Source organism: Theropithecus gelada, chromosome 19 (assembly GCF_003255815.1).
Source record: "Theropithecus gelada isolate Dixy chromosome 19, Tgel_1.0, whole genome shotgun sequence".
Taxonomy (NCBI): domain Eukaryota; kingdom Metazoa; phylum Chordata; class Mammalia; order Primates; family Cercopithecidae; genus Theropithecus; species Theropithecus gelada.
The window spans coordinates 24,599,250-24,612,452 of NC_037687.1; the positions used below are offsets into that span (position 1 = coordinate 24,599,250).

The 13,203-nt window shown below is 53.8% G+C and overlaps 1 protein-coding gene across 2 annotated transcripts in view; it reads right to left on the reverse strand.

The window, feature by feature from the left end:
* Positions 1-791: 791 nt before the first annotated feature.
* Positions 792-13,203, reverse strand: part of SLC8A2 (solute carrier family 8 member A2) — a 46,856-nt gene continuing 34,444 nt past the window's right edge. The window contains exons 7-10 of one of the 2 annotated variants that reach the window (XM_025367680.1): positions 11,166-11,290; positions 10,779-10,878; positions 5,196-5,474; positions 792-3,244 (exon numbers count right to left, since the gene is read on the reverse strand). In XM_025367680.1, coding sequence (XP_025223465.1) covers positions 2,868-3,244; positions 5,196-5,474; positions 10,779-10,878; positions 11,166-11,290 — 881 coding nt within the window. In that variant the 3' untranslated portion in view covers positions 792-2,867. The remainder of the gene's footprint in view (positions 3,245-5,195; positions 5,475-10,778; positions 10,879-11,165; positions 11,291-13,203) is intronic. The other variant, XM_025367681.1, reaches the window with a different exon arrangement.

Genomic DNA, 13,203 nt, shown 5'->3' on the forward strand with positions numbered 1-13,203 from the left:
CAGGTTGGGTGTGGCCGGTGGGAGGAAGTGGCAGGAGACTAGCAGGTGGGAGCAGAATGAGGTTGAGGCGCTTACTCTAACGGCGCCCACCATCCCCAGCGCAGGTTGGCGATGCCTTTACTCTTCTACTCTATAGACCCAGGTACCCAGGTCTCTGCAGCCTCGGGTGCCTCTGCTCACCCCTTTTAGCGCAGGTATGGCAACTGCTCCCTCTGCTGCTAGCCCTGGGGTACTGCACCTTCCCTCGTTTTCCCCAACCCTGCCTACTCCTTAGTAGCCCTTTCACCCAACTCTCCCTGGCTACTCCGTTTGAATGAACCTCTCTCCTGCCCAGATGCTGTCCCTGAACTCCCTCACCCAGCCCCATCCATTCTCTCTCTCAACCACTCCCTTCTCACCATCGCCCTCCCACCCCCCTAATCCCCTCTTCCCTCCTCGGCTGCCCCTGTCCCTGCTCCAGCCTTGTCCCTAGTCTCCCAGCCCCCAGTAGCCAGGAGGAACGTCTGATAAATCAGGTGATATCAACCACCTGCCTCCTTCCCCCACTTAAATCCCTTCCAAAGCTCCCCTTTACTCTTAGGATAAATTCGAAGCTCCCTAGAGTGGCTGATAAAGTCTCTTACGATTTGTCCTCAAGTTCACTCCCCACGAACCCCATACCTCGTTCATGATAACCATTTCCAGGGCTCTGAAAAAGCCTTATCTCACAACTCCACACCTTTACACAGGCTGTGTCCTTTAGCACAACACACACACACACACACACACACACACACACACCCCTCCTCCTGTAGGATCTGAGAAAATTACTTGCTTTATTTAGGAAACCCCATTAACCCCAGCTCTTTGGCTCAGGCAAATGAACGTCTCTCTCTTTTGTGTTACCAGGATGCCCGAAAAGAGGAACAGTTTGTGACTCATGCATGGGGGCGTGGCTAGTGGAAGCCCCTGATTGAAGCAGGAAGGCGTGGCTGAAGCACGACTGATGAGTGGGGGTGTGACTAGTGGAAGAGCTAGGCTGATGGATGGGGGCGTGGCTAGTGGAAACCCGCAATTGACAGATGAGGGCGTAGCAAGTGGAGGAGCTTGGCTGACGAATCGGGACGTGGCTAGGGGAAACCCAAGACTGACGAATGGGGGCGTGGAGGCTGGAGGGGCGTGGCTAGTGGAAGCCCATGACTGACGGATGGGGGTGTGGCTAGTGGAGGAGAGAGGCTAATGATGGGGGCGTGGTTAGTGGAAGCTCATTACTGATGGTGGCGTGGCCAGTGGAAGAGCTTGGCGGCTGGACCCGGGCGCTGCTGCTGTATGTGGGTGTGTCCCGCAGACGACCACGGGCCGCAAAAACCCAGATTACCTGGTTTAACAGTTGCCCAAATCTCAGTCAGAGACCTTAATAGCCCCCTCCTCCTGAATCCCAGCTTCCCACGGGACTGTTTTTCAGGCAGAATTTCAAAGTTTTATGGCAACTTTTACAGAAATCACAGAAAAGAGACAGCGACTGATGATGAGCCGGGGGAGAGAAGGGTAGCGGGTAACGGGTCTGGGATGTTGGGGCTGAGCACAACAGGACGATAGAATGCTGAAAACCTGTGGGAAGCAGAAAGTTATGGGGGTAGCTGGGTCATCCTAGGGGTCCAAGGAGTGGGTGGCACTGCCCAAATGTGTCCTTTGGGCAGGAAACATCAACAGTAAGAAAATGCAGATGGCCTACCAACAGATGGATGGCCTCCAAAGTTAAAAATGCCCACCCAGATCCCTTGGCCCAGTCCCATCCCCCCACCCACCCCCACCCCCCATCAGGCAGAGATGTGGCAGCATTTGCTGGCTTGTAGCATTGGTCCTCTGGGACCCTCGGTCTCCTCTTCGAGGGTCCTGCCCGGATTAGCTGGCACTGAGGGCAAAATGAACCTTCCAGATTGTCAGGGGAGATCAGCTGGACTCGCTTTGATTCCCGGCCTCCTCCCCAAAGCTGGTTCTCATGGCTGAGGGAGTCTGCTGCCCTCTCAAAAGTTAAGTCTGTCACCCCCTTTTCCCAAGACATGCACCCTCCCGTGTCCCCCCTCCCCCAAACACACTATATACACACACAGGCCCCTCCCTCCAAGGCGTGGCTAGGCTCTCAGAGGTAGTGGAGGGCGAGTGGGGGCGCTGGAATGTCTGAAGTTGCAGGTTCAAAATGTGCCTTCTCCAGCTAAGCCCTGGGACCGAAACCCCAAACTTCTCCCCTCCCGTCTCCGAGCCTGGAGAATGAGTGTCCTCCCAAGAACCCGAGTGGAGGGATTGGAAAGGTGTGCGGCCTCCTCGCGCACACACCCACCCGCTCCTCCCCGCCGGGGCTGAGCGGAGCTCCCTGAGGGCTGGGGGGAAGGGCTGGGATCTGAGACGGCCTCTGACAGCCTCCTTCGAGGGTCCCCCAGGGAGGGTAGGTTCTGAGGCTCTGAGGCATGGGGTGAAATGGGGTGGGGGGGTCACTAGGGGAAGTGAGACTTTGGGGGAAGAGCCAGGCTGGGTGACCGGGGAGAGAGACCTTAAAATCCCCAGGATGGTTACTGGGGGTGGTTCCCTTGGGAGGGGACTGGGGTGGAAATTTCCCCAGGGGTATGGACGGTCACCAACAGGATGGGCTGGAGTTGGGGTCACCGCAGGGGAGGAACCGGGGAGGCTCCCGAGAGGGAGAGGGAAGGCTGATCTACTGGGGACAGAGGACAGGGGCAATCAAAGCCCGGGGGGGGGGCGGAGAAGGGAGGCCGAGTCCCAGGAGAGGAGGCCGAGTCTAGAGGGAAAAGGAGACCAGGGTCCAAGAGCAGGTGCAGCTGAGTCCCTAGCCCCGGGCGGGCGGTGGGGACGAGTCTCTGCGCAAGGCCCTAGAAGCCCCGGATGTGGCAGTACGCCTCCAGGCTGGCGAAGAGGATGTACAGGAGCCAGAGGCCCAGGAAGAGCGCGGTGGTGGCAAGCTTGGGTCCGCGCGGGCCGCCCAGCTCGCCGCCGATGTGCGGCCGGCGCCGGTACAGCAGCACGGCAATGCCCACGAAGGCGAAGACGGTGAAGAGCGTGACGGAGAAGGCCAGCGTGCCAGTGCGCACCTCGAAGGGGCGGCCCTGCACCGCCCAGTACACGGCGGCCACCGACCAGGCGACACCCAGGCCCAGGAACACGTTCACCGCGTTGGAGCCGGTCACGTTGCCGATGGACGCGTCGGCGCACTGGTCCTGCAGCGCCGCCACCTTGCTGGCGAACGTGTCTGCGGGGCAGAGACACGCGGGTCTGAGGGGCTCTACGCGTCACCCACAGGGGCGGGCATCCGCCTGCCCCCGTCGCCTGCTTTTTGCGGGCAGTGTGGGCTCAAGGCCCCTGACCCCCACCCAAGCAAAGTCCATCACCACCCCTCGGCCTGCTCGCCACTGGAACCGCTGCCAGCTTTCTATGGGACCCGCCGCCTGCTTTCTGTGGGACTCATTCTCTTCTATGGGACTCACTGCCTGATTTTTTTTTTTCTTTTTTCTCTGAGACGGAGTTTTGATCTGTCAGCCAGGCTGGAGTGCAGTGGCGTGATCTCGGCTTACTGCAACTTCTGCCTCCCGGGTTCAAGCGATTCTCCTGCCGCAGCCTCTGAGTAGCTAGGACTACAGTCGCCCGCCACGCCCTGCTAAGTTTTGTGTTTTCAGTAGAGACGGGGTTTCACCATGTTGGCCAGGCTGGTCTCGAACTCCTGACCTCAGGTGATCCACCCGCCTCAGTCTCCCAAAGTGCTGGGATTACAGGCGTGAGCCACTGCACCGGGCTACATTTTTTGTTTGTTTTGTTTTGAGACAGGGTCTTGCTCTGTTGCCCAGGCTGGAGAGGAGAGGTACAATCATGGCTCACTGCAGCTTCATCTTCCCCAGCTCAGGTGATCCTTCCACCTTAGCCTCCCTAGCAGCTGGGATCACAGGCATGTGCCACCACGCCCAGCTAATTGTTTTATTTTTTGTAGAGACGGGGTTTCACCATGTTGCCCAGGCTGGTCTCAAACTCTTGGGCCCAAGCGATCCTCCTGCCTCGGCCTCCCAAAGTGCTGGGATTATAGGCATGAGGCATCGTGCCCCACTTGCCCCCTCATCTTAGTTAAAACTTTCAGGTTTGGCTGGGCATAGTGGCTCACACCTATAATCCCAGCACTTTGGGAGGCAGAGGTGGACAGATCACAAGATCAGGAGTTCGAGACCAGCCTGGCCAATATGGTGAATCCCCGTCTCTATTAAAAATGTAAAAATTAGCTGGGTGTGGTGGCAGGTGCCTGTAGTCTCAGCTACTCAGGAGGCTGAGGCAGAAGAATCGCTTGAACCCGGGAGGCGGAGGTTGCAGTGAGCCGAGATCATGAGATTACTGCACTCCACCAAAAAACCCCAAAAAAACCCAACTTTGAGGTTCACTGGCCTCGTTCCTATCATGTCCCCCAACATAGTTCCATGGACTCTTCTGTCTGGTTTCTTGGGGGATGGGGCATCAACAGCTTGTTTCTATGGAACCCACTGATTGATTGGCTTCTCTCACATTCACACTGTCTTCCTGGGAACCCCTCTCCCCACAGCTGTCTCTTCCCCACCCTGCCACCTTCTCTCTATGAAATCCATTGTCTGGGCCGGGCGCGGTGGCTCAAGCCTGTAATCCCAGCACTTTGGGAGGCCGAGACGGGTGGATCACGAGGTCAGCAGATCGAGACCATCCTGGCTAACATGGTGAAACCCCGTCTCTACTAAAAAATAACAAAAAACTAGCCGGGCGATGTGGCGGATGCCTGTAGTCCCAGCTACTCGGGAGGCTGAGGCCGGAGAATGGCGTGAACCCGGGAGGCGGAGCTTGCAGTGAGCTGAGATCCGGCCACTGCACTCCAGCCCGGGCGACAGAGCAAGACTCCGTCTCAAAAAAAAAAAGGAATCCATTGTCTGGTTTCTAGCATTTCCTGCCACCTTAGTTTTATGGTACCTTCCACCTGGGTGCTTTTGGGGAAGATTCAATTCACATCTTGCAACTAGGGGACTCACTGCCTAGCTTCTATTATGCCCCACCTCCATATTTCTCTGAGACCTACCACATGGGCGCTGTGTGACTCCACCCACCTCATTTCAGCAGGATCCTGTGTTGCCCCTGCCTGGCTCATCTGAGATCCTACCCCACCAAGCCTACCCCACCACAGTGTCCCAAGGTGTTACCAGGGATGGAGGTGCCCAGGGCCACGAAGACAACAGCATTGACAGAGTCCTTGAGGCCAACGGTGCAGCCGAAGTGGGAGGCGAGATCCCCAATGAGGGCGGTGAGCAGGCCGATGACCAGGATGGAGACGCCAAAGCAGGCCCAGCCGTGGCAGTACTCGGTGGGGGGCACGCAGGCAAAGAGCACCTTCCAGAACACCGTCAGGAAGTGCATCACGTAGTCAAAGCACGACGGCAGCCGCTCCTCCCGGGACCCGTCCTCCTCCTCCTCCTCGTCCCCTGTGGGCACATGACCCAGCTGGGGCACACACTCAGACTTCTTTCCTTGCCTACAGAGGCCCTGTTTTGTCTAACTTCCTGACAGCAAGTCCCACTGAATGAACTGCTTTCCCAGAATCCCTTGCACCTAAATGTAGCCAAGTCAACTGCTAAAAACAGTTAGTTTCCCAGAATCCCTTGAAGCTAGGAGCATGAATGGGCCCAGGTGAAAAATATTTACTTTCCCAGAATCCCTTGGATCTCAATATGGCTAAGCTAAAAACAGTTACTTCCCCAGAATACCTTGGAGCTAGGAGCATGACTGAGTCCAGGTAAAAAAACATTTACTTTCCCAGAATCCCTTGCACCTAAGTGTGGCCATGTTAGTAGCTAAAAACAGTTACTTTCCCTGCATCCTTTGAAGCTAGGAGTGTGAATGGGCCCACGTGAAAAATATTTACTTTCCCAGAATCCCTTGCACCTAAGTGTCACCATGTCAGCAGCTAAAAACAGTTACTTTCCCTGCATCCTTGGAAGCTAGGAGTATGAATGGGCCCACATGAAAAAGATTTACTTTCCCAGAATCCCTGCACCTAAGTGTCACCATGTCAGCAGCTAAAAATAGTTACTTTCTCATAATCCCTTGAAGCTAGGAGTGTGAATGGGCCCAGGTGACAAATATTTACTTTCCCAGAATCCCATGCACCTAAATGTGGCCAAGTCAGCAGCTAAAACCCATTACTTTCCCAGAATCCCTTGCACCTAAATGTGGCCAAGTCAGCAGCTAAAACCCATTACTTTCCCAGAATCCCTTGAAGCTAGGAGCATGAATGGGCCCAGGTGAAAAATATTTACTTCCCCGGAACTGCTTGCAGCTAAATATGGCCAAGTCAACAGATAAAAACGGTTACTTTCCCACAATCCCTTGAAGCTAAAGGAGGCCACATCTGCCTAGCTAAAAATATCCAGTTTCCCAGGACCCTTTGCTGCCAGGGACAGCCATACCCCTAGCTAAAATTATTCCTTTTCCCAGAAACCTTCACAGTTACCGAAAGCCAGGCCACAGCTAGAAGTATTCACTTCCTCAGATTCACTGCAGCTAACCAGAGCCACAGTCTCCACTAAATGTACTCACTTTCCCAGAATTCCTTGCAGCTAGAGGGCTATATACGCAGCCAAAATTAATCACTTTCCTAGAATCCCTTGAGGCTAGCAGCAGCCATGGCCTCAGATAAAAATATGGTATTCACTTTCCCAGAATCCCTTGCAGTTGGCAGTTGCCATATCCCTGGCTAAATACTTGTTTTGCCAGAATTCCTCCCGTGAGTGACCATCTGACCTAGTCTGGCAATGAGATAGAAACAGAGTTTCTGGAAAGCCCTGGCTTTCCTGATATGGGCATTGAGTTACGGATGTGTTTTCTGAGCTTTGTAAAGGATGCCTCATGCTTAGAGCTGTATCACCTATTGTGACCTAATTTGACCAGGTTTGGACCTGCAGTGCCTTTTTTATTTTTATTTTTTTTTGAGACAGAATCTCTCTCCGTTACCCAAGCAGTAGTGCGATCTCAGCTTACTGTAACCTCCACCTCCTGGGTTCAAGTGATTCTCATGCCTCAGTCTACTGAGTAGCTAGAATCGCAGGTGTGCACCACCCTACCTGGCTAATTTTTTTGTATTTTTACTAGAGACGGGATTTTGCCATGTTGGCCAGGCTGGTCTTGAACTCCTGGCCTCAAGTGATCTGCCCTCCTAGACCTCTCAAAGTGTTGGGATTACAGGTGTGAGCCACCGTGCCCAGCCGACCTGCAGTGGCTTCCGTAACCTGAAAGCCTTAATGCAGTGTTTTGTTTACCTCACCCTAAGCTGATTAGTATAAAGCAATGAATGAGAATCAATGACCACACTTGTGTGTGGCACGCATGCCATCTGGAAGGATGCTGAGAACGAACGTAGCTCCTGACCAGTCACTGCTGAGCGCATCCCTAACTGATGTAAGACACAGCTGAGGTCAGAGCAGGGAGGCCACGCTCTTTGGGAGTGAGGGGGCTGCTATTATTGCAGAAGTTGGGGCTTCTGCCTGCCCTGCTCCAAATCCTTCCTTGGTTCTGTACTACCTTCAAATCCAGGCCCAAACGCCTAGGCTTGGTATTCTGTGGACTCTGGCTTCAGCTGACTTCCCCAGCTGCTCCCCTCTACAGGGAGGCTCATGATTATGACTGTCACTCTGAAATCACCTCTCTGGTGTCCAACCCTGGATCCACTGTGTGATCCTGAATCAGTGTCCTCACCCCTCTGGGCTTCTGGGCGCCTATCTGTGATCAATGATTGGACCTGCTTCATGGGAAGCTTGTGATGACCGAATGAGTGCTGTCAACGGTGCCTCGGACACCTCCAGAATTATTACTATTGTTTCGATTGTTATTACTGAAGGCCTTTTTTTGGTGCCTGGGGGAAATTCAAAGATGCTCCATGCCAAGTCCAGCCTGCAAGGAGCTTACAGTAGGAAGGGAGGTAAAGGAAGTACAAAAGCACCTCTGCGTGCAAGATGCGACCCGACTCATCCCCTAAGGGAGCGAGGACTGCCCTTCTCCCTCACCCCTCCAGCAGCTCTGTGCTCGCACAGCAAAGAACCAAAAGGCACGAGCTGGACAAAGCGCAAAGTGACCAAGCTCTGATCCAGACACTGTGGATATGTTAATTAAAATGAGTTCACACAGGAAATAAATTTTCAACCATGTCTGGCACTCAAGACATGATAGGGTCAGCCGGGCACAGTGGCTCACACCTGTAATCCCAACACTTTGGAAGGCCGAGGTGGGCAGATCACTTGAGGTCAGGAGTTCAAGACCAGCCTGGCCAACATGGTGAAACCCCATCTCTACTGAAAATACAAAACTTAGCCAGACATGGTGGTGGGTGTCTGTAATCCCAGCTACTCAGGAGGCTGAGGCAGAAGAATCGCTTGAACCTAGGAGGCAGAGGTTGCAGTGAGCTGAGATTGCACCACTGCACTCCAGCCTGGACGACAGACTGAGACTACGTATCTCAACAACAATGACAACAAAAAAAAAAAAAAAAAAAGAGAGAGAGACATGATAGGGTCACCATTGTCATCATCAGGATTATTATTACTGTTATTGTTATGTTATTATTCTTCCTCCACCCCGGTCTAATCACCTGATCTAACCACCTGGTTTCTATAAACCCAGGGCCCAATGTATGCTGGGTCTCCGCGACCACCACCTCACACCTCGTTTCAGTTCCGCCTCATCCTCTATCTCAACTAAGTCCCCAGAGGAAATGTTCCAAAGCTCAAAGAGCCCTTTGCCATCTCCCCATTGTTTGTGGAATGAACCTCAAAGGAGCCTCTGCAGGGCCCAGGTTTTTTTTTTTTTTTTTTTTTCGGCGACGGAGTTTTGCTCTTGTTGCCCAGGCTGGAGTGCAATGGCACAATCTTGGCTCACCGCAACCTCCGCCTCCCGGGTTCAAGCGATTCTCCTGCTTCAGTCTCCTGAGTAGCTGGGATTACAGGCGCAGGCCACCATGTGCGGCTAATTTTGTATTTTTAGTAGAGACGGGGTTTCTTCATGTTGGTCAGGCTGGTCTGGAACTCCCGACCTCAGGTAATCCGCCCGCCTCAGCCTCCCAAAGTGCTAGGATTACAGGTGTGAGCCACCGTGCCTGCCCTCTCCTGCTAGTTTCTACAGCCTCTGCCCACACCCTATCCAGCCTCTCCACTTTCCTCCCACAAGCTCTCTCTAGCTCCAGGGCTTCCCCCATTCAAAACCCTCCATGGCTCCCCAGTGTGTTCAAAATGCCACCCAAGCTCCCTGCTGTGGCCCAGAAGGAACAGTGTGGAAATCTACCGATTTCCAGCCTCGTCCTGGTACCTCTTCCTCCTGCCCAACGCCAGGCACCCACCCAAAAAATGTGCCATCTCGCACACTCCAGGGCTTCTGTGCTTGGCTGCCCCTCTGCCTGAAACACTCTCCCTGTCTTCTCCCTCCTCCTGGCTGACATCTTTTCCCATTTGAAGACTCAGCTCAGAAGCCACCCCCTCCAGGAAGCCCTCCCAGACTTTCAGGCTGGATCAGGAACTGCATCACGGCTTTCCTCCGCGTCTCCCATCCCAGCCTTGCCTACTCTGGGTTGTCTCTCTCTTGTGACATGTCTATCTCCCTCACTGGACTGTAAGCTCCACGGGGACAGGGCCAGGAATGTCTCAGTCACTTCTGTGTCCCTGGCAATGTCTCACACAGGGTCGGGCCCAGAAGATCCCTTAGAAGTATGTCAGAAGAATGTGGCTTCAGGAGATGCCACTTCGTTTCTACTGGGCAGTCTGGTGTTTCTAGGCCTGCTGCCTGGTATTTTTCCAGCCCCTAGGCCTGGTTTCTTTTGATTCCACTCGCCCAGTTTCTTTGCAACCACAATTCCATGTTTGCCTTCAGTCCCCAAGAGCTGGGGCCTTAACCCTGATGTTATGTAAGAGATTGAAGCCCTGAGCTCCGACCTCGGGCCTTTTCTGCACTCCCTGTGGGACTTCAGGCCACTCTCTCCTCTGTCTCTGAGCCTCAGTCTCCCCAATCCGTATCACAAAGGGCCAGTGTTGGCTTCCAAGACCGTCTGTGGGTCCAAGTGTCGTAGTGTCTCTAGCCACAAGGGGGCAGTGTGGGCCTGTCTGAGGCCAAGGAGGGTGGTGACCAGCGCAGGTGGGAGAGAGCTGGGTGCCCTGGCCACTGTCTCCAGGGCAACAGAGGAACCCAGGCTCTCTCTGGGGTGACCACGCGATTTAACCTGTTCCCACCCTCCTGATGCCTGACACTGTGAGAAAGCCCAGGCTGGGAACCCTCCCGGTTCCGCCAAGAGCCAAACATAAACCTTCCCAGCTTCCTCCCAGCAGCTCCAGCTGCCACCTCTCCTGTCTCTGCCGTTTCTGTGTCCCCGTCTACCTGCCTCTCCATCTCCCCAGCCCATTTCAGTTTCACCATTCATTCTGTCTCATGTCTTGTCCATGTCTCTGATTCTCCCTGTGTATTTCTGTGTGTGTGTCTCTCCTGTTTGTATTTTTCTTTTAGAGACAGGGTCTTGCTCTGTTGCCCAGGCTGGAGTGCAGGGGCACGATCACGGCTATTGCAGCCTCAAACTCCTGGCCTCAAGTAATCCTCCCTTCTCAGCCTCCCAAAGCGCTGGGATTCCAGGCGTGAGCCACCGTGCCCAAACTGTTTCTTTATCTTTGTGCCTGTCTCTCCATTCATTTCTCCCCCTTTCCCTGTGTCTCTGTCTCTCCATCCTTCTCTCTTCTCTCTCCTCCCTCCCCACTTACCTGCGCTCACCGTAATTGCCTCTAAAAACTGCTCCCTCCATGAATGGGTCCCGATTACCAAGGCCAAGTTCGTTTTCTTGATGAGTTTATCCACCGTGTTCTAGGGACGAGAGGGTGGGGGAGAGGTCACTGCCCCTGAGCCAACCAGGGAATCTCCATGTGGGGTCCTGGGTCGGGGGCTCACAGCCTGTGCCCAGGGGTCCTCAACTTTCCACACCCCAGTTCTGAAGGCAAGCGAGGAAAAGGGAGGCATGTGCTGTCCGTGGTCCTGACGTGGGACCCTCGTTTGGCCCGCCCTTGGGAATCTTGTGGCTCCCCGCTTTCCAGACCCTCCCCAAGGAAATGACCCAGACCAGACTCCAGGAAGGTTAGGCCCCAGAAAATCACCTTAAAATCATACGACTCCTCAATGATGACCTCCAGCCGGCAGTTTTCCCCAAGAACTGGCTTGCCCATCTCTGCTATCCTCCGAGCCTCCTCCTCCTCAGCTGTTAGCTTCCTGTCCCCATCCCCTGCAGCATGAGGGATGGGGGTTAGACTCCCGGGAGACCTACCTAACTGGGCCTGTGATGCCTTTACTACTTGTCCCCATAGTTAGAGAGAGCCTATCTGTTCTTCCTCTGGGAAGCTCCTTGGTGACTCCTCCCAGCCTCCCACCTGACCACCGTCTCTTTCAGCCCCGAGGCCCAGCTCCCATGGGCTGGTCCATGACCTTTAGTTGGTGGGCTCTGGGGTTCGTATGGGTAGAGGCTGTGAGACCTTAGGCAATGCCTGAGCCTCTCTGTGCCTTAGTTTTCATATCTGTAAAATGGGCACAATAATTAGTACCTACCTCATGGGATGGTTGCGAGACTTAAATGAGTTAATTCATGTGAAGTGCTTAGAACAGTGCCTAGCACGCAATCAATATTCGATACATGCTGTTATCTTTATTATTATCACCAACATTATCATCATTGCCGCCACCCTGATAGGGGAGGCCAGGTGTCTACATCCAGTTTCTGGAAACATCCTAGAGTGTGGTTGAGGTGGTGAGGAAGGGGGAGGACACCGATTTTGGCACAAATCTTGGAACCAGACCCACCTGCATCCTGGTCCTGAGCTCACTTCTCTCCCCAAAATATGCTGACCCCTGACTCCAAGCCCAGCAGCAGCCCAACCCTAATTCTGGTCCCTAACTTTGAGCTTGACTCTCACTGTGGCCCCAAATGGAAGCCTGTCATCAACACTGACTCCAAACCCCAACCCTCAGCCCTGGGTCTGACCTCAGTACAACCCTAGCCCTAAACCCTAATCCCGACTCTAACATTCACCATAACCTGGGGCATCAATAACCCCAAGCCAAATCCCAAACTCCATCTCCAGATCTAACTCCAGTCCTACACCTGACCCCAAACCTCAGTCCCAACTCCCAACTCTGACACCATCACTCATGAGGAGCTTGACCACGTGGCAGAGGCTGAAGTGTGTTCACTTGAACCTGTTTCCTCTCCTTCCTGGGCAAAGAGCTGAACTACATTTCCCAGCCTCCCTTGCAGCTGGGCGTGGCCATGGCTTGAGTTACGGACACTAGAATGTGGGCAGAAGCGATGATCAGTCCCTCCAGGCTTAGCCCCGAAAACCTCCCATGTGAGTCTCCAAACTCCCTTGCCCTGTTCACCAGCAGCAAATTCAGGTAAAATGCCAAAGCTTCCTGGCACAGTGGAGTCACAAGATGAAATGGCCACATGGCAGAAGAAAGCCACCCACCAACTAGGAACACTCTCGTAAAACTTTGCCTGAGAGGCCGGGTGCAGTGGCTTATGCCTGTAATCTCAGCACTTTGGGAGGCCAAGGCAGGTGGATCACCTGAGGCCAGGAGTTCGAGACCAGCCTGGCCAACAATGGTGAAACCCTGTCTCTACTAAAAATACAAAAAATTAGCCAGGTGTGGTGGCGGATGCCTGTAATCCCAGCTACTCGGGAGGCTGAGGCAGGCGAATCGCTTGAACTCGGGGGCCGGAGGTTGCCATGAGCCAAGATCGCGCCATTGCACTCTAGCTTGGGCAACAAGAGCGAAACTCCATCCCAAAACAAAAACAAAAACAAAAACAAACAAACAAACAAAAAACAACTTTGCCTGAGCAAGAAATAACTTTTTTCTTTCTTTTCTACTTCCTTCCTTCCTTCTTTCCTTCCTTCCTTCCTCCCTTCCTCCCTTCCTCCCTCTCTTCCTCTCTCTTTCTCTCTCTTTCTTACTTTTCTGAGATGGAGTCTCACTCTGTCACCCAGGCTGGAGTGCAGTGGGCACGATCTCGGCTCACTGCAACCTCCACATTCCAGGATCAAGTGATTCTCCTGCCTCAGGCTCCCGAGTAACTGGGATTACAGGCGCATGCACCACCACGCCCGGCTAATTTTTGTATTTTTAGTAGAGACGGGGTTT